This window comes from Cimex lectularius, unplaced genomic scaffold, assembly GCF_000648675.2.
Source record: "Cimex lectularius strain Harlan isolate CLEC.00 unplaced genomic scaffold, Clec_2.1 scaffold106, whole genome shotgun sequence".
NCBI classification, from domain to species: domain Eukaryota; kingdom Metazoa; phylum Arthropoda; class Insecta; order Hemiptera; family Cimicidae; genus Cimex; species Cimex lectularius.
This window is the reverse complement of record NW_019392769.1, coordinates 159,578-183,288: the sequence shown is the minus strand read 5'-3', so window position 1 is coordinate 183,288 and position 23,711 is coordinate 159,578. Positions and strand designations below refer to the sequence as shown.

The following is a 23,711-nucleotide window of genomic DNA, read 5'->3' as shown; positions in this document are numbered from 1 at the left end:
TATACAATGCTAGAAAATTTCTGATTAAAACAATTTATACAATGCTAGAAAATTTTAGTTAAAAAAATAATTTATACAGTGCTAGAAAATGTTAGATTAAAAAAACAGGCCCTGGAGATGATCTCAATAAAGATTGAAACGTTGGCACGAAAAAGAAAATGTATTTCTAAAACCAACGTCCACCAGACCGCATCTCACGATCTCCGAATAATCATTAACTAATTTGTTAACCAACAGCTAATTGTTACTAAACAAAACAGCGAATGTTCCTATTGTTTAAAAAAATAATTTAACTTAAAAAAACGTTATTTAAAAAGATAATATCTAGATTGTTATCAATGCAGCCTATCTATAAAAATGCAACAACAAAAGGCCCAGGTTTCGAATGGATAAAATCAAATCAGTAGAGCAATCTTTGAGAGTATTATGAGTATTACATTCCCGAGGAGATACCATTGAAATGTATAAGCGGGTAGACTGTAAACGAGTATAAAAATAGTTCCCAACAAGAAATACTGTATAAATTCTAGCATTATTTGCATGCAAATCGCATACTCTGGTATGATCATTATATTGTTAAAATGGTGCAGTAGGCGATTTTTGGTCACAAACTTTGTTCTGGTTAAATAAAGCTGTTTTATTTTAAATACATTTATCGAAAGTAGTTGTTCGTTTCAAAGTGAAGTTGGTTTCATAACAATAACTGTGGCCTGAGATTAAAGAAAGTTTGCGTGAATTATTGCCTCTTGAATACCAAAAGCTAATTGCGTTCTTTGATCAAAATCTTGTTTTGGAGTTTACTTTGTTAATGTTTTGCAATCAATCAATAAATCTACTTTTTGCTATTTTATTATTTATGCTGAATTTTATACAAATAATATTTTTCAATTACGGAGAACAGTTATTTCTTATTATTTTGAAAAATTTAAAATAAATCAACAATAAAATTAATTAGTTTATTTTACTTAGTTGATCAATGAATTTATTAATGTGAGACAGATGAAGGTATTGTTAAAAAAATATTGTCATTTCTTTATTATTGACAATTCTCTTTTTTTATCATTTTTATTGTTGTTCAGAGTGGCAAAAAGTGAAATTTAATTTCTCTACCAAGTAACAAATCATTCGTCTTCGGTTCATTTTTGACGTCCTTGGCTGTCTGTCCGGGTCGAAACGAAAATTAAACTTCCACGTCTTGTAAAGTGATTAAAAACCTGAGAGGATTCATTACTACCGACGAAATGAAATGGGGTCATTAAGGTGTTTGATAATTGTTCAACGGAATTAATTAAATTTACGGAAAAAAGCGCTAAATTTACAAATTTCAACCAACCAGTTGACACATTCGGCGTAACTACCTTAGAAACAGTGATACCAAGGTTTATAAAATTACGTCGTCAAAATTTAATTGTCTTAAGTAATTTCAATTTGGTAATGCACAGTTAAAGCCAGCCCAGAGATGTTCTTGTCAGAAAACATTACTCACTGGCTGTTAACTAAACATTTAAATTTTTTACTGAACAACATAATTTTAATTAATATATTTTACACCAGTTTTAATTACAATCTTCATTTTTTGAGACAAAATAAACACATTTTTTAGGGTGAAAAATATTACTTTTATTATATTTAAAACATTATTTATAGAATTGTTTTGTAATTATACCAAATAATTACTTGAAGAAAATCCCCAGATATTTTTATTCAAGTCATTTATTCCAATAAAAAAATCTTGACTTAGGTTCTCGTAGGCGTTTTAGGTGGTTTGACTTAATCTGACATTTGAACTTTATTATGTCAGCCCATAAATACAGACGAATTGATCTAAAAAGCCAATTAACTTCGTTATTTTCCATTGATCAAGTTTTTCTCGTTTAAAATATCTCGTTCGCTGGGTCCGCGTCCCAGTCGATATTCCTCTGTTCAATTAAAATTAATTCCAAACCAAGAACTTTTGAAATTATTCTTTTATTCGTACGTCATTATTTTTTTAAATGAAAAACTGTATAAAATCAATTAAAAAGAAATTCATACTTTTTGTTGGGAAACTTGTACTTTATTGGCAGGTTGTATAACAATTCAAATTAATAAAGGCTAAAAGAGAAAAATACTAGATTATAAAATAATAATAAATAATTGAGATATTACATAATTTGCTTTACAAATTAGAACGTATTCTGAACATTTGTGATTTAATCATTAATTATCTGTTTCCCTTGTTTTCTTAAATTGCAAAGACTGCTGGCCCTTTAAACACCATTCTTTTTTTACTGCGAAATCGAAACAACTTTGCCACTATTTAATTAATTGGTGTGATTTATTTTTAATTATTACATTTCTATAGTCAATATGTACATTTTCTTTGAATATATTTTATTGGTATATGGATTGGAATATGGATTATTTGTATATAAATATGTTTTAAGGCTGGATGCACAATTTTTTTGTTTGAAACGAATGTAATGAAATAGGCCTTTTTTCGGGGGTTCGAAACAGCAGAGATAATAACAACCCTCAGGGTGCCGGTGTTTTTGAAAATAAGCCCATTGTAAGGATGTCGAGTTCGAGTGCAGAGCCGCTGGATTCGAACCCGGGACCTTTACCTTACAGTGTTGAGTACCGTGTCAACGCATAAACCGTAGCGGCCACCGACGCTCCCGATAGGCTTGTTGTTTTACATAGTAGGATATGACATAAAATAAATTATATTATTCAAGATATCACATGCTTTTATTCAAGAAAACCGTTCTGAAACACTAATAAAAAACGGCCTATCGATTAAAGGGTGAAGTTTGGGTCCGGCTCTAAAGGAAGAAAAGTGCGTGAAAACTATTCGACATAAATATGGCAAAAAAACAGTCTTAAGAAATGCCAGGGCTTAAAAGCTAAACACCTCATCCCACTACTTAGTAAATGTTGAGCTCTGGCAGAAAAACTACCTCTGGGCCATTTGTGTGACTACCTCCTAGCATTGACTACTTTTCGAATGGGAGTAAATTGATATTTCAAATCAGAGAAATGTTAAAAACTCATTTTTACCTTCAGCCCATAATATTATACATTTTTAAACTTCTAAATATAAATTTAATAAACTCATCGCTATCCCTATCATTCAGCTTCTTTTTATTCTTACAAAGTAAAGGAGAGCGACTGGTAAAAATTTTATAAATAATTACAAAAGAGTTATCTTTAATTTATAGGTATTAAAAATTAAAATTTAACATTAAGCCATATTTGTTTAGCAGTCATAATTGACCGTACTAATTAATTGGAATATTTAACATCAAGCTTCTTTCATCGTAGAGAATATGTTCGCGTAATATATTTCAAGGTTCAGCTGTGGTTGGGTCAAGTATAGAGTTAGAGTACATATGATTCAATGTTTTATGTAAAAATATTTATTTAACCTTAGGTTCTACCAGATATTAAAAGACTGTAAAAAGATATGTGAAAATTTATTTTTTTTAAATCCTCATAGGAATAAGTATTTTATATTATTAAAAACGATATGGGATAAGGCCAATTAGAAAAACAGCACTCAGATCTTTCGTTGGGTTTTCTAGGAATATATCTCCCACATCAGGACATTAACACTTTTATGTTAACATTACTTAGCAATCATTACACAATAGCTGAAAAAGTTAGAATATTTTTTTTAATATGAAGTTATTAATTAAAGTTTTCATTTACAGTCCTGATGTGAAAGAATATATTTCTCGAAAGTTCCATAAATGGTGATTCTATATTGCAAAATATTAGTCATATGCGGAAACGTTGCCAAGAGCCCGAAGAACTAAAGTTTGTATTCAGGGATTTTTAGAGTAAAAAAAATTATATCAACTTTGCTGCTTGCTGTAAAAAAATTTAACCAAGCAAATGTTGACCGAGCAACCCACCAAAAGCGTATTATTAGAATAATCATTTCGCCATTTTATTTTATAACATAAGCTGTGACTATGAGTTTTTTTATATATGCTAAACTGTGCGCTTTAGGTTTTTTCAAATTACTGGTGGAGTAAGACGAGAAGGTTTTGGCATTATTACTCAAGGGACAGACTGGAAAGAAAGAACAACACTCTGTTTTATTAAAAATGTTTAAAAAACGGCTTGGGCGCTTTGAGCACTAATTGTAAAAAGAAAAAATACAATGCTTCAGGATATTTGTCATTAGTCTTGGCAAGCACCTTTTGTTATTTGATCCCCTCGCCGTCAGCTTTAAATCCGGCCACGTACGCTTTTTATAATGAATTTTCCCCTTTTATTTTGCATTCCGTTGTGATTCTGTTGAACGCAGCTGGTAAATCCGTTGTCAGTTGGCAATTCCGTGAATTTTGCTGCAAAGTTACAACCTTACTCACGGATAAAGTGTATAAACGCTACCGGAAATGGTATAGGGCTTGACGTGGTTAAATGGAATGCCCTATTATTAACTCGACTCAAACAGGTTGTTTATTTACAACATTTGATATTCCAATTAATTATTCTATTTATTTAAGGTTGTTGGTTGAGGTGAAAATTTAGTGTCACGAGTGGGATTCGAACCCACGACCTTCCGCTCAAAACGCCGCTGATCCAACCACATGAGCTATCGTGACTATTGGTTAAAACAGTGGCGTATTCAGTCGAAGGTCGTGGGTTCGAATCCCGTTAGTCACTAATTTTCATAACCCAAAAACTTAGAAAAAAGGATAATTAAATGGAATAATTAATATGGTCAATTATGACCATAATCAACTAACCATCCCTAACCATGACCAGAAAGCAAATACTTTTTAAAAGGATAGTTCCTACTCACAGTAAGTTTTTTTGCAACGATCCGGATTTCGAGCCTTTTAGCTCATCATCAGGTTGAAGGACTTCTACAATCTGATGATGAGCTAAAAGGCTCGAAATCCGGATCGTTGCAAAACAACTTACTGTGAGTAGGAACTATCCTTTTAAAAAGAATTGAACACCACACTCACTCCATCATTTATCATTTCTACAAAGCAAATATGGCTTAATTTGATATATGGGACTTAGAATGGAATAAATAACTTAACATTCTAACAGGACTGGACACTATAAGGATAATATTAATAGAATTGGACAAATAAATTGTTATTTCTTGGTCTATAAAAATAAAAAGACACACAGCAAGAAAAAGCGGACAAAGATAATAGGCCAAAATTCTTATGAAAAACGTTTATTTCTTAACAGAGAGCGTTGAGCCTATCACTTTTCGTAGTTCGCCGGCAATTCTAGCTTTTGTGTAATTTGCCTCAAGAAGACCCACCCAGAGAGGGTGAGAAACCCACCCCCGGTATGGGCTTCCTAGTCAGACCTCGGTCTTATCCACCCAGACGCCGAGGTTGGGTTCAAGGGCTATCAACAGTTATTTCAGATCCAAAGCAAACAATTCCTAAATCCATTCGCACTCTCACTCACACTTAAATGCATTCCTATTGACATGCCATTCAATCAGGCTGATTGCGTACTTGATATTTCTCCGTCACCCTCATTTTGTAACTAAAATAATTGAGGGTACTCAATATTCCCCCATCCAACCTCTCTCACATATTCGTACTCATTATTTTCAATAAACACTAAGAAGCACAAGAAGAGATATCTGCCAAGTACTATATACAATAAAACAGTCCTGTTACCTACAAAATCGGAACGGAATCAGATACTTGCTGCATGCTCAAGTACAATTACCATACTGGGTGAAATTCCAATTTCATTATTGGACGTATGGTTCACAAAGTTGAAAATAAAATAAACCTGAATAAAAGTTTATAAATTTTATCTTGCTTAAGAGTGTCTGTCCTCAAGTGAAGCGAAAGTGGCCCGGAGCAGCAATGAAAAATTTGTGTCAAGGCGGGATTCGAACCCACGACTTTCGGCTAAATACGCCGCTGCTCTACCACTCGAGCTACCGTGACTTCGAACTGATTTTACCTGCGACACAAATTTTTCATTTCCAAAAAATTGTGTATAATTAATTGAGTAGGTTTCAGTGTGAAGGAGTGTTGTCACTGGGAAGCTTACAAGTGACTCAAACAACTCATCAACATAAGAAAATATTTAATTAATAGTTAAATCGTAGTCATAAATAACAAAGAAAATGCAAAAAACTAGTCGAACAGGTAAAAACAATAGCAGATACGTTGGAATTTTAATCAGAACCTTTTCCATGAAGGATTATACGATAGGATAGCAAACCGTTTATTAAGGTTGAGTGGAGAGGAATGATAAGGCGTATCTAATAAATCAATTATCGAAAGTGCTAATCGTTTATGTCGAACTGTTTCTGAGAAAAGAACGGTCAGTTCCATCAAATAAAGTTTCCCCAAGTCGACCCAACTAGCAAATTGAATGGCGGAATACATTAGTGAATTGGAATAGATTTATTTTCACCACACTGTTTTTCTGAAAAAAAAAATTGTTCCACTGAGAAAATCGCACCTACAATTAAAGACTAATACATTTCCAGTTAATAAAAATAAAATAAAATTTGTACTTAATGATTATTTGGAGATCGTGAGATGCAGTCTGGTGATATCATAGAATTATATATTTTGTGTGATGTGATGATGATATGTGTATGTTATCGATTTTTAATTTGATTGATGATATTAGCGTAGCTGCGACTGAGTTTACATGTGTCTGTTCTGTAATTGATGCTGCGTTTATCTCTGTTGATGTAAACCATTTCTAAAAGGTTACGTTTATGTTTGTTTTGTGTGCGTAATATTTTTGGATTGTTGAAGTCGAAATTGTGTTTGTGTTCAAAATGATGGGTAGCGAGTGGTGTAGGGTTTTGTTTGGGTTTTTTGCAATCATAGAAATGTTGCGTTACTCTCTTATCCAGATATTGGGATGTAATACCGATGCAAGTTGCCGGACCGTTTAAACAATTGATTTTGTAAATTACGTCAGATTTATTACTTACTGGGGTGGGATTTTTAATTTTGGAAAAAGTGTGTGGATTGTTTTATAGCTTTCAAAAACTTTTCTACACCTACAACAAACACTTTCAGTGAGTACAAATACTTTGATTGAATCTAAATTTCTAGCATTGTATAAATTCATTTTTTTCCATCCTACATGTATTTGTAAAATATAAACAATGTTTATAAATCCCAGGCTCTGAAGATGATCTCAATAAAGATCGAAACGTTTGCATCATGAAGAAAATGTTTTTCTAAAACCTACGCCCCACCAGCCCGCACCTCACGATCTCCAAATAATCGTAAACTAACGGTCACTAAACACCGCACATTTGGACTTAATCTAAGTTACAATGCAATATCCAAGTTTCTAGTAGAATTATACGTATGTATGTACTATTTATGGGCCGACAAACATCAAGTGGTGGTCATTGCTGGCCTTCCGTGCTTAAACAAAAATTCGTTTGTTTTTCCCTCATCTTTGTCTGTCATATTTTGTCTCCGGTTTTCTCTACTTGCCAACCTCTCGAAGTTACCTCAGGCTGTCAAAAGACTATGAAAAGAACAAGAAACACCATAAACTCATAACACATGAAGATTTTCACGTTTCTTCCTTCCCTCGGAAGCACCGCCAGCTGCGAAAGCCCTACCCAACCGGCTTTGGACATTCAGTAGAAGAATGATAAGGCGAAGTGATACGCATAAACGCCTCACAGAATAAACATAAAACGCATAAAACATAACACATACAACATACATTTAAACTCTTATAAAACTGAAGTACTGAAACGGCGATCCATGCCTACTGACGTAATAGGCAATTAAAAAACAAAACATCATGTAACTTTATGAAAAATAAAAGATCATATTGTTCCGGTAGATAACTTCAAAGTGGGTAGCGAAATTTTTTCCCAACGTCCACCTGGTTTTTCCTTCTTAAACTTTTTTCGTTTTTTTGTTAGAGGTCAGCAAAGAAAAATGATAAGGCGTATATAATAAATCATAAATAATTCAAATAAATACATTTACTTTTTTCTTTCTCGTACTTTTACCCAATGGATTTTAATTTTGATAGACATTTCTGTTTCAGAAAAATACGTTTTTTTAAGCATCATACATCAAAATTGAGCCGTGTTTCATCAATTTTTCAAATCATTTTGTTGTCAAATACGAAACTAGAATGTACATAGTACATTTTCACAGGGCGCGTAAAGCTGTCAATCAGCCCCTAATGAAAATAATTATTAAAACACGTGACACTGCCAACGTCCAATTGGACAACACTGACCTTCTCCAAATCCATTTTGAGCAGTTCGAGCTGGTCGTTGGGATGCTCCGTGGCGAGGTGTCGCAGGGGGAATGTGATGTGACCGATCGTCCCTGACCGCTTGTTACGTCCGCTGTCAACCACCGTCATCCTCAGTGAGTGGTCCGCCAACTCTTTTTCGGACACCTGTCATATAAAGAGGTCAGTGTTTTTCTCAAGAATTGCGTAAGGGTAATAATAAAATTACGTTATTCCTTATTAATATTATTTATTAANTATAATATATTATTATTAATAATTATTTTAATAATTATTAATTGATATTAATTTGTAATGATGTCCTTTTCTTAAACGTTTTATTTTTAAAAGATCTCTTTCCATTTTTTTTTATAATTTCACTTTAACTAATAAGTTAATATGGTTAATTATTGTACTTTTGTCTACTTTATTTGAAAATTTTAATTATTCTAAGAACCTTTGTGCGTTTACATGAAATTGCTTACAAAATTGTTTACGTTCGATCGAAAACTAAGAAAATCAAGCCACGTGTTAGCAATTAATAGACGTTCTCCGTCTCCTGTCGAAACTAGTTTAAAGTTAGTTTCACCTTGTCGACTTGATCGTTGATTTTTTTACAACTTTTTAAAAACATTAGCTTAACTCTACAACTGTGTTGCTGCAAATGCATAACCAAAATGGACGTACGTTATGCTTACTCGTGTCAAATCAAATCGAATTTTACAAATTACATTCAGGCAATTGGAAAACTTTCTTTCCCTTTACAATAGATTGCCCGACGGGAAATAAAAAAACTTGATGAATACAGTGCCGTCCTTGGACCCGAAACAAACAGGTATAAAACAAACCAGACGTAATCGGCTCAAGTAGAAAAATAGACGGTCGTAAATAAGGTTTTATTTATTTGGAAATCGATACAGAAAATGGGATACCAAAATTTACATTTGTTGGTATAAAATGTTTATTTTACAGTCAAAAAATCTTAACTAAAAAAAAGTTTAATGTTAATTTAAGATAGATAGATTGAGTTTCGAGGTGTAAGAAAGCATTTAATTAAACAAACCTATAAGAATGTTTTCCACCTATCTTTTAAGTTTTACTTAATTACTTTTAATTGCAGTGTGGAGATATTGCAAATAATTAGGTTTAAAAAAGATCAAACAAAAAATTGAAAAAGTGACCAGGGGGTAAAAAAGATAAATTTCTACTAAATTTTTTCATGTTCTGTCTTAACAATAAACCTGCTAAATATACCATTTTTAAATAAAATTAAATAAATATATAAATTATGTTGGAAAACATTTTATGAGAGAAAGAGCGTTTAAAAATATTGTAAATGCTATCAGGGTCGGAAGGTGTCGTGGCGTTTGTAAAAAAACTTCCTTATCTTTCCGCAGGAGCTGTTCGATTAAATATTTTGCAAAAGGGAAACACGTGTTTTGAGAACAAAGCCGCCGCCGATCTGACTTTCGTTCCACTTTGGGAACGTGTAAAATTGACGTTTTGACAAATTTGATCTATTGTCCTTTACAAGTTTCTTGATTGAATATGGCAAGAATTGACGCATAGTCAAAGAGAAGACGGTCTATTTGTATCGTCGGCAACTTGTAAAAAAGGTCAAAGTTGTCATTGAGTTAGGTAATATATTTAAATTGGGTCTGACCTGGAAGACGAAAGTCTCGTCGAAGAAAGGATTGCAAGTTTTCTTCTTCTGTCTCGACTGCTGGACCCTTCTCTCGTTCGGGACAAGATGAAGCCTAAAAACACAATTTTAAAAAATCGTTACAATAATTCACATAAAACTATTTTTTTATGCTGAAATAATCGCAAAGAGAGGATTTTTAAAAACAAGTCTTTTTAAGATTCAGTTCCATTATTTTGATAACGAAACTGAAACAGACCTTATAATAGTATTTATAAAAAATTCCTCCGGAAGATGTCTGATTATAAAAACATTAGGTTGCGACTATTACATAATCTTATTATAAAATAGAAAAATAAATTGTAGCAAGCAACAAAGAGAAATTAAGTTCCATGGAGACCCATTATGCAAGCAGTTTAAGGCCTATTCACCCTCAAGAACGTGTCTTAAGTGCTCACGTTAAATTAGGAAAACTTTGAATAATATCACAGGGCCCACATCTCAGCCAGAACTCTGCTTTCTAGGCGAAAGTATTTCATTATTATTAAATGTCATTATCTCACTAACAGGCCTCAGGCTCATTTGGCACATGTGGGAGGCAGAGAAGGCTTAAGAATGTGTACTTGTCAGTTACGTGGGCTCTATTTTAATCAAATACACGATGACACATTATATGAGGTTTTTCAATGGTCCTTTCATTTATAACAGCAAAACATTTCTCCAATTTATTTTATTTTAAATTGTTGACATGTATAACAATGCTTCTGACAATAAAGCATTGAAAATTTAATAGAATGTTTTGTTTCAAATAGTACGATTCAACTTCCAGTGTAAATTGGTATAATAAGGCTTTATTACAATTTCGTTCCACATTTTTATTTAATAAATTTTCCATCTCGGGCTTTCCCGTGCTTCATTTTTCCAAGTAACCTGGAGGCTTAATCCTCCTAGTGACATACGTGACATTGTAAAACTGGCGTTTCCACGGCCCTCGAGCATATCCGGGGTGGCCCAGAATGAACAATTTAAACAAAGAGGGAAAAGCTGAATTTGTCATTATTTTGAAACCGATTCCATTTATCCATAACTTCCGTCCTAACAAAACCAGATAAATTGTGGGGTCAAGAGGCCATTGAACTCCTAAAGTGAAGGCAACAAACAGTCTCTTTAACCTCTGTATCTCTTTTCATCCTCATTCTCATTGATCACTCACTCTCTCCTTCGCTCCCTCCCTCTCTCACTCTCTCTCTCTCTCTTTCTCTCTCTCCCTTTTCAACTTTGTTGTGTATAGTAGACTGAGTAGTGTCAACATCAAAATATGTTTAAAAATATTAAACTGTAATATAAATTTTTTCCCTCTTTTTTCTCAATTAAGTACAAAGACTGTCATGTTAAGATGTTGATAATATATCTTTACAACTGTCACTTAAGTTTATAATGTTAAACCCTTACAAATGTCTATTGTAAGTTTTTTCTTCTTCTCCTGATAGAAGTTACGTTTGTTATTTGTTAAAGTTTACTTTTTATTTTGTATGTGTTAATCCACTGTAAACAAGTATATAGCTTTTAAGAGTTAATTAATTTATTACAATTAATTAAGGTTTTTAGTTGAGATAAAAAAGTCAATGGCACGAGCGGGATTCGAACCCACGATCTTCGGCTTGATACGCCGCTGCTCTACCACTTGAGATATCGTGACCTCGATCCACTCGGACACCAACTTCCCATCTCAACCACACCTTTTTGAATTTCCCTCCTTTTTGCCGTTTTTGGGTGGGTTCGAATCCCGCTCGTGCCATTGACTTTTTTATCTCAACTAAAAACCTTAATTAATTGTAATATACTAATTGGTTAAGCGGACCACGAAATTAATGAAGTTAATTAATTTGTTCAACTTTGTTGTGTATAGTTGATTGAGTAGAGTTTATAAAATCATGTTGCTGTAATTTCACTTTAGTCCTAGAGACCAAACGTTGAGTGATTGTTAAATAAAGCGATAATCAATCAATCAATCTCTCCTCTCTTTACCATTCCTATTATCCCTTGCACTAACTTCTATACCATATTTCACTTTTTATGGTTTCTGCTAAGTTTATGCATTAACCGTATCATATTTTATTTGCTTTTTGCTGTATTTCTCACTTTTTCTCTTTTTTTCGCTCTCTCTCTCTCACTCTCTTCCTCTATTTCTTTCTCTCTCTCACACTTGCTCTCTGAAAATTAAATTCACGTTATTTGTAAGAAAAGTTTGCGACCTAAATTAACAAGAATTGTTAAAGAAAACGATATTCATTCATTCCGGCTATCCCCCTATTTCTGTTTCTATCTTTCTTTTTCTTTCATTCGTTTCCCATCTCATTATTTCTCCCCCTCTACATGTTCACGCTTACAATTACTTGTTTCGTTTTGAGTGTCTGTATGTGTAGTTTTATAAAAATAATTTTCACTAAAATGAAGCGCAACAGTAAACATATGACTACAAGCAAGATAAAACTGATTTTTCTTTATTATTGTTAAATTTTAAAATCGAATATATTAGCTTCTTCAGCGCAGAACTGTTATTTTTATAAACACGAACCTATTTATTATATGAGGCGATAAATGTCACGAGTAAAAGTAGATCAGAGTGTGAAAAGCTTTTTTGCCAGTGTGCTGAAAGTTGGTTTTATCTGTTGGAAATAAAAAAAGGGCAACCGCTCTGAGTTGGTGTATTTCGGACGAAATAGGTCGAATAATCGGTGATGACACCGCTTCTGTGTATTTTGTTTCGGCCTGTTTTATCACAAATGAAAACATATCGAATGTTAGGTTATTTTCTGTTTTTTCTTCTTCAAAATGAAAATGATTAATTTTTCAGTATTTATAGTTTTACTGTCAGGCTAATTATTAGGAGGAATAAAAACTGTTTCCTTTCACTCGAAGTTTTAAAAACATAGTTGATCTGATGAATGTTAGATAAAGTAATATTTATACACAATAACTTATAATATATATTGACGTCTAATCTGTTAAATCTGAAAACAATTGGAATATTTTACAAACCTGTCACAAGGAAAGATATATCGGAAACACTAGTGAGAATTACAATTAATTAACGTTTTCAGTTGAGATAAAAAAAACTCAATGGCACGAACGGGATTCGAACCCACGATCTTCGGCTTGAAACGCCGCTGCTCTACCACTTGAGCTATCGTGACCTTGACCATTTGTCGCCGAAAATCAAATTGATTACACGACATTTGAAAAATGGCAAAAAGGAGGGAAAATTCAAAAGGTGTGGTTGAGATGGGAGGTTGGTGTCCGAGTGGATCGAGGTCACGATAGCTCATGTGGTAGAGCAGTGGCGTATCAAGCCGAAAATCGTGGGTTCGAATCCCGCTCGTGCCACGGACTTTTTTATCTCAACTGAAAACCTTAATTAATTGTAAGATATTAATTGGTCAAGCGGACCACGAAACAAGTGAATTTAACTATTGAGAATTTTTTTCTAGATTTATTGAGAGTTTGCCGAGATTAAATATCTATCATAAATTATTTATAAAAAAGTACTTTTACTAATCTTCAATTCCAAATGTCTTTGATAAAAAAATCAAAATTGGCATATAAGGTCGAAATGTCTTACAGCCTGTTTTGAGTTATTTGATTATAATAAATCAACGTTTATGTTTAAAATGTAGAATAATGCCAAATTTGATATTTTATGCTATGTGCGTTTGAGAGAAAATTTTGGATCTAAAAAACGAAATAGAGGTTTTTAAAGATAAAGGGAAATAATCGTAATACGTGCATTCATTCAGTAATAAATGAAGTTGAATCATTTAGTACGAGGTTTTATGGTTTTTCAAACATACATTGACAACATAAAATATAAGAACGCAATTTATATTTCATTCTAAAAAAATGTTTGTTTGTTCTTGGCAAAGAAAAGACTCAATTATTACATGCTTTTAATTTGCTACGTACGGTAGCTATTGGCCAAAGTCTAAGGAAAATAAATAAAAAATTGCTCTTGTTATGTCAACTAAATAAAAGTCAACGATCCAAGATTCTTTATCTGCCTTCTTTCGTAAATTGCCATGCCATAATAAGAATGCTTGAATCGTTTTTCATGCTGTCCAGTCAGATCTGTTTCGTACATTTTCCTTGGTGAATCAGAGAAAACGCCTGTGGAACTTTGCGAGGAATTGAAATCCATGCATCTTCCCTAACGTCCCGGGCGTGATGGATGCGGAAATTTCCTTGCGGACATAAAAACAAAAGCGATGTGGACGAGCAAAGGCTTTTATCATCCACATCGGTCAGTGACATCGGAAGAAGTTTCTTTATCATTTTTTCTCACCTGACGATCGGATCGCAACCATTGGCCGTCCCGACGGTCCTGCTGGGTAGGTTCTTCATCTTGAGGAGCGTCACTAAAAGCTTTTCGCAGCCGGCCTCGTAGCGTAGGTAGAACCAGACTCGTCCCAAATGTCCTTCCGGGTAATGAAGTTCGTCTTCCAAGTCGCCCCTGTTTCTGTAAAGCGCTGGGTCCAAGCCGCCTAAGTTTCCACCGTAGCCACCTGAAAATAAAATAAATTTTCAGGTTGAAATCCGACCAAGATGAAAAGTGTCTTGAGTTAAACAAAGGACTATTTTCCCTTTTTTAATTAAAAATAAAGATAAAGCTAATTGAAAAATTCCTTCGTCGAGCATGTATAATATAAATCTAAGAAGCAAGGGATGCTAAACCAGCATGACCGATCTGCCTTGCGTTATGGTTTATTTCGGCTCCGTACAATTTCAATTAAATTAAAATCTACAAAATATGAAAAATCACTTATACCAAACATACGATATTAACATCTATTTCTAATGAAAACCTACTGTTTTAAGCATAATGGGTGTTCTCTTTTAACCTAGACTGATGCCTGATAATACAAAATCAGCACCGATGGCTGATATTATTATAGCGGGGTTAAAAGTGGCTTCCATATCCATTCATAACAATAAATAAAGTCATTTATTTTCAGCCTGTACATTAAAAAAAGATCTAGTGTGTCTTTATAATTAATGCAGGATTTCTTTTTTATCTTCACAGTTCGTGAAAAATAATTGGCAAAAACCTCTTCCAAACTTGGCCTAGGGAGTCTTTTTGATGTGCGTCAGAATTCTAAAATATTCTTTTTTTTAACGATTTTTATGCATGAGAAATCTGAAATTATTTTTCCTAGATGTTCTTTCAAATCTTACGATATTAAAAGCTTCCGATGTACGAATAAAGCCAAAAATGTCAATATTTGTACTACCCATAGAAATTGAGTGATACGAGACGGTAAATGAAGTAGAATTCGGCGAAACGGGTTTTCTAATTCACTCCAATAAGAAGATATGATTTATTTAAAATATTTTCGAGAAAAACATATATGCCAAACATACAATAAAAAAAGTCTCGAATATCAAAAAAATTTGTTTACATTCATTTAAGTCTATCATATTTTACTTTTAATCTTTGCTCCGCAGTATTTTATGTTATAAAACGTCTGCCAAATAAACAAATTACATTTGCCCCTTTCCTTAAAGCCTTTATTTTTTCATGTACGCCGAATTTTAGTGGGTTCAGTACATTACTCATTCTGTAGTAGAGTAGTACTTTTGAGTTCGTAATGAGTTGCACTCGGGAGAGGATCGTCTCTACTCTAAATGTGTGGTGATTAGTGACCGTTAATCGATATTTATTTAGAAATCGTGAGATGCGGTCTGGTGTGAAGCCTACATCACAAAATCCAACGTATATAAACACAAAACAGCAAAATCTCACTGGCCCTCTCGATACGACACGCAAGAATGGCACAATTACACAGAAGACAAATGCTGAGTGAGTAGAAATACTTTGATTGAATATATAAAAAATATATTTTGCATTGTATAAATTCACTTTTCCGCATCCAAAATGTAATTGTTATATGTACACAATGTTTGTAAATCCCAGGCCCTGAAGATGATCTCAATAAAGATCGAAACGTTGGCACGATAAAGAAAATGTTTTTCTGAAACCTACCGAAACCAGACCGCATCTCACGGTTTCTGAATAAATATCTATTCTAAATATTATTTTGAATGGGTAGTTGGCCGTTATGATTCCTATAATTGAGACACCTAATTCTAGGGTTCATCTGCTCCAGGACAGCAGGTTGTTGAATTTCATATCGCGAACAATTAGGGATTGCGAACAGTTTACAATTTTGTATTTATCTGGAATCAAGACGGGGCGGATCAGCCGATATACATCTTCGTCGTGATAACCACTCGTTATTGTAGTGGGGCAATCCCAATCTCTCTGGACAAAACTGAACGTGACCTATTTCCACTCGCCCTGATATACACGCACGAGAGAGAGAGAGAGAGAGAGAGAGAGAGAGAGAGAGAAAGGAAAAAGCGAGAGAGAAAACAAGAAAAAGATAGAGGAATGAGAGAGAAAGAGAAAAGGAGGATAGAGTTAAAAACAAAGAATGTGAGGATGCTTGTTTAAGTCCAATTACATTTTACTACTCACCCTTGAAGTTAAAACAAATCTTTAAATTGAAATCATTGTTTCTACGTGTTTTTCATCGACCAACATAATTTTATAAGCAGTGAGGCATGAACTGTTAACGTTCTCTTTTCCGAAGGCCACTGGCCTGAAAATTAGCGATTCCGTGTAATTGCGAAGAGGAAACCCTCAGTAATTGTCTGAATATACAATAGGGCCCGCTTCAGCAATTAATGTTCCAACGTTTCGGAGTGGTATTCTGAGTGTCGACATGTTTGCAAACCGGCAAATCCGACGAAAATGGAAAGCGTACGATTGTCAGACTTTGGAAAAGGGGACGTCGACAAATGGCAAATCTTAAAGATTATTTCTTAAAAATTGGTATCGACCAGATGCCCGGTGAGATTCCGGTCACGGGGGATGGCCTGATAGAAGAAATTGCTGTTCAGATATTAATGATACTGCTTCTCGTCCTGACAAAAAACTTCACAATTGCACCGTTATTTTCAGTAAAAGATCGTAATATTTCGATTAGATGTAAAATATATTTTCTATTTCTTTTAATATCAATCTTTAATTTTTAAGTACAAATCATGAATAGGGTCAATTTAAAAAAAATTACTCAGTTCGATCAATTAGCATGTTAAAAACTTAAAATAGAAGGCGCTAGGTATGCTAAGCCAGCATGACCTATCTCTCTTGCGTTATGGAATCTCCGCCGTACAATTTCAATAAAATAAAAATACCATAAAATCACAAGAACCATTTATTCCAAACAAATATGGTGACAATAAGAGCCCCAATTATAAAAAATATTTAATAAACTTAAAGTTGTTCGACGATACAATGGTTCATATAGTTAATATCATTAATTAACATAATTAATATCATATATTATAAATTTATATTAAAAATCACTAACAAGGCCAATTAAAAAGAAAAAACAGCTTTCAAACTAATCCTCTTCATCATGTCATTTGAATTATAATTGATACTTTACAAAGTTACTTTTTACCATAATAATGAAATTACGAGTTAACTTAACCGTAGACTTGTCAATTATAATTGTAGTTTCAAAGCCCTTATAAAAATGATGTATTCCTGGAAAGCTCGTCGAAGTAGGTGAGTGTTTTTCTTTAGGCCAGTTTGAAAGAAACAATTCCTTTGAGTATTCCTTGAAATTTAATCGAAGGAACTGAATTGTTATACAAAATTTGATGGGATCGGGGAAGCGTTTCAATGAATGTTCGTTCTGAAACGAGGCCAAGCTTTCGGTGTTTTATTTCATATTCTTTAGTGTTTAAAACGGTTATACAAATATATAATTATTTTAGTGACTCAGATTTTTAAGTGAGAATCACCAATCAACTTATTTTTACAAAACACAAATTCTCATTCAATATTAAAACATTATTTTCTTTTATCAACAAGTATAAAAATGTCTGTCTCTTTTTTTACCATCTCTTCTTTTTTTTACGTTTTATTCTTTTTTAAAGTATGGAATTTCTTTCAAAAAGTTCCAATGTGGCAAACTATTTAAAATGAAATGACAGTCCTACCACATAATACGGCCAGACGAAGAAATACCTAGGAGAAAGAATAAGACAACGTAACAATTTTATGATTGTAAAAAATAGACAAGGTATTGCTTTGTCTAATTATTATCATGAAAAAACTCAAAATTCAATTTTTATAAGGTAAAAATCACGACATAGGAACCTCTCCTAAGCCGTAGACTCAAAAAAAAAAAAGATTATGTACATATTTATGATGAAAACATCTGTAACTTGCAATCAGGTACGCTTTAAGTTCAGTTACAATAGGATTTTAAACGACCAAAATAAATAGATAAAGAAATAATTTACGCAAAATGTAATGTTTTTTAGTTGTTTATTTTTTTTTTTTTTGTAAAAAATTGTTTTATTAGGTTAAAGAAATCAAAAGTTATAAATTTAATTATTTATTTATTATTGTTATTTATTATTATTAAAATAAGGATTTTAATGCACAAGTCCCAAACGTGGGCAGATATAACCGTATTTGTGAGTAACCTACACTAGTCCTCTACGTTAATGTTCCGTTTTAGTCTGTGGAATTAAATTGTAAAAAAGTTTTATTTATTTATTAAAAAACCATTATATTTAGAATTCAAGAAGAACAGATGGTAAAAGAACAAACAAAAATATTTATAAATGCTGAAAAAGAAAATAATGTTTAAATATTGAATCTGTAAGTTGTACAAATAAGTTGATTGTTGATTCTTACTTACAAAGTTGAGTAATTAAAAAAATTGTACACTTGTATATTTTTTATAGATCCCAGAAGACTTAAATAAAACAATATTCATTGAACCATATCCCAGATCCCAGCAAATATATTGTGAATAGTAGCTGGTTGATCATCTTTACTTTATTAAATTATAATATTTCAAATTGCCCTTTATCTCTGATTTTCGATACAAAATATGTGATTTCTCTATTGGGCACATTTTCTTCGCATTAAAAGGTTTCTGCAATTTCAGAAACAGCCCAAATTTCTTTTTAAAAAATTCAATTTCTATTCAAACGTTTATATAAGTGTACTTAAGGGAATATCGTATAAAACATTAGATAATCAAGTAAAAGATACTCCCTAATAGAAAAATTATTTACAGTACCCCGTATTTCTAAGGTGTATCTCAACTATTTTTTCTTTTTTTTAAAGAAGAATGATTGATGGGTCTACGTTTCTTTATGTCGATTCGGGTTCTGACCGTAGGCTTTTGTACGTGCTCGCATCATCTGAGAAGATGGAAGGTTTGTCAATAATTCACATCCGAATCTTTCAGACGTACGGCCTCCGTTTTTGGAAGCTATTTTATTTCTTATATAGTCATTCATTTTATTTGTTATCGTAAAATACAATAAAACAGGAAGTAAAACTCCTGTTCCGCATGCATCAAAACTCCCATGATCTAGATAATGTACTAAATTTGCAAATACAGTGAACGAATTACCCAAGTACTAGATCAACAAATATGTGATTATTTACCAATTTCCCTACTTGTAAACAATAAAAATATTTCAAAATGTGTTAAATGCTTCAAGCGTGTAAGTGTTCCTTTAAATTTATGATAGTTTGATTTCAAATCTCATTTTATTTATCATCTCCGTTATATAATAAAAAGTTTTTATTCAGCAATTTTTTAGGTCAATTCACGTTATTTTACACGGGCTTACTGAAAGAGTTTGATCTGTGTTGTTTGATTGGGGGCGGTTGATCGGATGCCCTCCTCTCCTTCTGAGCCGGCTCTTCTTCAGGCATGAGGTCGTCCAACGATTCAGTCCTTCTCATCTGCGGAAGGAGGAAATCGATTTGTCTGCAGCTGAAACCAAAGAAAACAAAACTATTTTAAAAACAAGTTAATTCCGATCACGATTCCAACTAATCGTTCAATTTTATGTTCAAAGAATTTAGGGGTTGACAAAGTTCAAAATTTCTTATTAACTACTGCAACGAGCTTCACACAATTTCTTATGAGCGATACATATATCTCTTAAACATATTTGGTAGGTTTTGGTTAGGAATATTATGCAAAATAATGTGATTATTATTTGAGTTTGAGGAAAGGATACAAAACATTTTTGTTCTTGTAAAGTTTGATTAACTCAATATATTTTTTATTTTATTTTATTTTTTTATATTTTTTAAATTTTTTTTTGCATGGGGAGAGAGAGAGTGAGAGAGAGACAGAGTGAGAGAGAGAGAAGATAGAGAGAGTGAGAGAGAGAGAAGAGAGAGTGAGAGAGAGAGAAAGAAGAGAGAGTGAGAGAGAGAAGAGAGAGTGAGAGAGAGAGAAAGAAGAGAGAGTGAGAGAGAGAAGAGAGAGAGTGAGAGAGAGAAAAGAGAGAGAGAGAGAGGGAGAGGGAGAGAGAGAGAGAGAGTGAGTGAGAGAGAGGTCAGATGAAATGTTTCTTTAAATATACTTTCCTTACTTTCTGTGATATGCACTTATTTTAATTATAAGATTGTATATTTAATGGTTACGTGTAAAATACTGGTTATAAATTGTTATTACAATGTTAGTTATTACGACAACATAAATGTAAAAATTTTTTATCAAACTGAAAAACAGAATTCCGGTTCTCTCACGGTTTCGTATTTTAACAGACGATAAACGCTGGGTTTACAATACATCTCACAGTTGATATTCGAAGGAAGCCAGGCATCGACTGGCCTAAACGGAATCCCATTTAACGTCAATGGACCATGAAAACCAAATTTTCGTGCATCGGGAATTTTAAGCTTGAAATTTCCCTATAACTTCACTGAAAAGTATTGTTTGAAAAATTATTTTTTCGCATGCGATGTGAAAGTTGATAAGTTGGCTATATACAACTTACTGTGCACCAAGTTTTATGCTAGAAATTTGGTCATTATTATACTTAAAAAAACACTGAGGATAGTGAAAAATTACCAATACAATTGTTTTTCATTACCATTACAAATAATTAGATTTATAAAAAGACGCTGTTTTTTCAATAAATTTTTTTTAAATTTGTTTAATATATTTTATTTAATATTAAAATTGCAAAAGAGCACATTTAGATATACCGGCATTAGCAATCTTTTAGCCAGTAGATCAATCCAAAGCTCGTACCACTAGGAAAACAAGCACAAAAAAATTTGGGCTGGCTATCTGGCATATATAGTAGCGCGGTAGAGCATCCCTATATTTTAACTCTGTCTTGTCAGGAGCATTACATAGATGAGTTTCGCTGTAATTTAGTAATTTGTAATTCTTAATAATTGTGTCCAGTAGACGTTGCAGTACTTAAGGATCCGGAACAAACCCATTAGCAATAAGAACTTGGTAGTTCTTAAGCATCAAAAATGTAGGTTTTTCTCTGCCACTTCTAGCAGCTGTAACAGCCGTCAGTCCAAAATCGCACCGTTGTTCACGACTATCAGAATTTCATCAGTTAATACTATCTTCGCAACATGACCATATTTGGCGAACTAATTTTTTAAATATGTTTTTCTGCCTTTATTGGGCATGGATTTCACGGTTATTATATATGTACTTTTTTTATCTACGACAAGAAAATAATATGCAGCATTGTATTTAATGAAATCTAGATAAATAAAAAGTTACTAAAAATAAAAATAAAACAATTCCAGTCACTCGGACACACATTATATATTTCAAGATCCGTCGCAAGAATAATGATATATATGCTACGACTAGCTGCCGATACAATTTTTAAAATATGTACACATTAACAAGAAAAAAAATTTGCTATTTATGATAGATAGATAGATAAATAGACATACTTTATTTATAAAATGAAAGAAATTTAGATTTAAAAATAAAAAACACAGCATTTTTATTGCACGTTATTAAGACCGTCAGCCAGAGTTCGGAGTACACTACTATTCCAAGAATATGCATAATTATACAGGGTGTCCCAGTTCCTTCTGACGAAACCCAGGGAATCGATTCTACTCTTTATTTGGAGCAAAAAATGACCAGGAGAAAATTTTCGGAAAGTTCTCCATTTTGAAGATATTCGTCAATTTAGGTTTTTTTAACTTTTCTACCTTACCACATAAAAACGCTTACAACTTCCAAAATGTTCAGACTACAACAAATCCAATTACACCATTTGAAATAACGCTAAATTTGCTGTTAGATATTTCTATTTGCAATAATCTGAATGATATAAAATGTGAGCCAATATCAGTTGGAACATGTCAAAATTACAAAATTTAAAATTTTGGTCATGATTGCACGTTCTACTGAGGTTACAAAAAAATACCTACAACTTGTCAAATTTCACAAAAACTTTTTCATCTAATATGTTTTATGTTGATATATTCAGGTTTTTAAATAACGTTTAGTAGAGTTGAAAAATAACAACTGAATGTTCGAAAACGTGAGCTAAGGTAAATTTGAAGGGGGGTAGAAATAAATCAAATAGACGTATCTTACAGGAAATTGAACGTTCTTTCAAATGGTGTAATTGGATTTGTTGTAGTCTCAAGATTTTGGAAGTTATAAGCGTTTTTATGTGGTAAGGTAGTGAAAAGTTGAAAAACCTAAATTGACGAATATCTTCAAAATATAGAACTTTACGAAAATTTTCTCCTGGGTATGTTTTGCTCCAAATGAAGAGTAGAATCGATTCCCTGAGTTTCGTCAGAAGGAACTGGGATACCCTGTATAATTATAAAAAAAGGAGAATTTACAATATCAACTTCAGAGGACAATTCTTTACACGATTTTCAAATTACAAGATTGAAATGCGATAAACTTTGAAAATAATAAAAATGAGACTTTAAATGGAGGTCGAAGTCGTCGAAAGTAATGTACAATATGCTGCAAGTGCATTTAATCAGTTCTGTAGGAATATAAATGACGATAGTTTGTAGTTGCTATTTATGTTTTGAATTCTTAAAAAACCCTAAATACTATTTTTTTCGATTTTCTCCTTTAAATTTTTCTCAAAATTGTTGCCTTCCAAATGCCTCCGACTTTTTTCTAAAATAAAATTGGAAAGATAAAAAAAATGTTCTGCTTTCCGACGGTTGTACAATCCACGTTCAGTTCGGATAAAATTCATATGGGTGATTAATTTTTAAGTGGAACCCTGGACATCGACAAAAAATAATTGTAATAGGCAAATCATTTTTGAAAAGTTCTCGGAAATTTCAGCTGTTATCAAATTATGGCCAGGTGAATTTATTTAGAAGTATTTCATGCCACACTTGTTTTATAGTAAATAGGTAAATTGGGGATTAGATAAAAAATATGACAAAAGAAGGTGAAGACACATTTCCACTAAAGAACAGATGATTCAAATTTAAGAACAAATGCTAATCTTTGTTTTAGAACAAAATAATTGAAAATATTTTAATGTGATTTTATTTGAAATATAGTATGAAAAGCAGGAGTTATTTCGCCCGATTTATGTTACAGCGTGTGCGATAGACCATCCCTCAGGAATGTCTTCATAATCGGAGTCGGAGAAAGACATGACGGGATGGGTCGTGCTGGAACTGTTGGTCGTCGCATGATCGGTGTGCCGTTTTCGAGCAGAATGTTGAGAAGGCTCTATTTTCGAATTCCGCTTGGAGGGTAGGTCCGAAACCGAAACTATCTTGTACGGCCTTCTGCTTCTCTCGGGTACGTTGGGCCTCTTGAGAACGTGCGTCTGGTTACTTTCGTCTGCCCTGTGATTTGTAAGAGACAGTTCGGTTGGTAAGTTGGGTGAGAGATGAGCAACACCCTCGTCCCTCACTGGATTCGAGTTGGGCCTGTCGATGACGGACGGCACCGGTGTGACCCAGACGGGCGAAGGTTCC

General features: G+C 33.0%; 1 protein-coding gene and 1 non-coding gene across 4 annotated transcripts in view; both read right to left on the bottom strand.

Annotated features, from left to right (window-relative positions):
- Positions 1–23,711, bottom strand: part of LOC106673358 (synaptotagmin-15-like) — a 118,545-nt gene that overhangs the window by 31,835 nt on the left and 62,999 nt on the right. For all 3 annotated transcript variants that reach the window (XM_014405448.2, XM_014405449.2, XM_014405450.2), the window contains 4 exons: positions 19,586–19,731; positions 14,199–14,418; positions 9,881–9,974; positions 8,221–8,385 (listed from right to left, as the gene is read on the bottom strand). In XM_014405448.2, coding sequence (XP_014260934.1) covers positions 8,221–8,385; positions 9,881–9,974; positions 14,199–14,418; positions 19,586–19,731 — 625 coding nt within the window. The remainder of the gene's footprint in view (positions 1–8,220; positions 8,386–9,880; positions 9,975–14,198; positions 14,419–19,585; positions 19,732–23,711) is intronic.
- Trnae-uuc lies at positions 12,984–13,056 on the bottom strand. The gene has a single exon. It is a non-coding gene; the product is annotated as a tRNA-Glu (tRNA).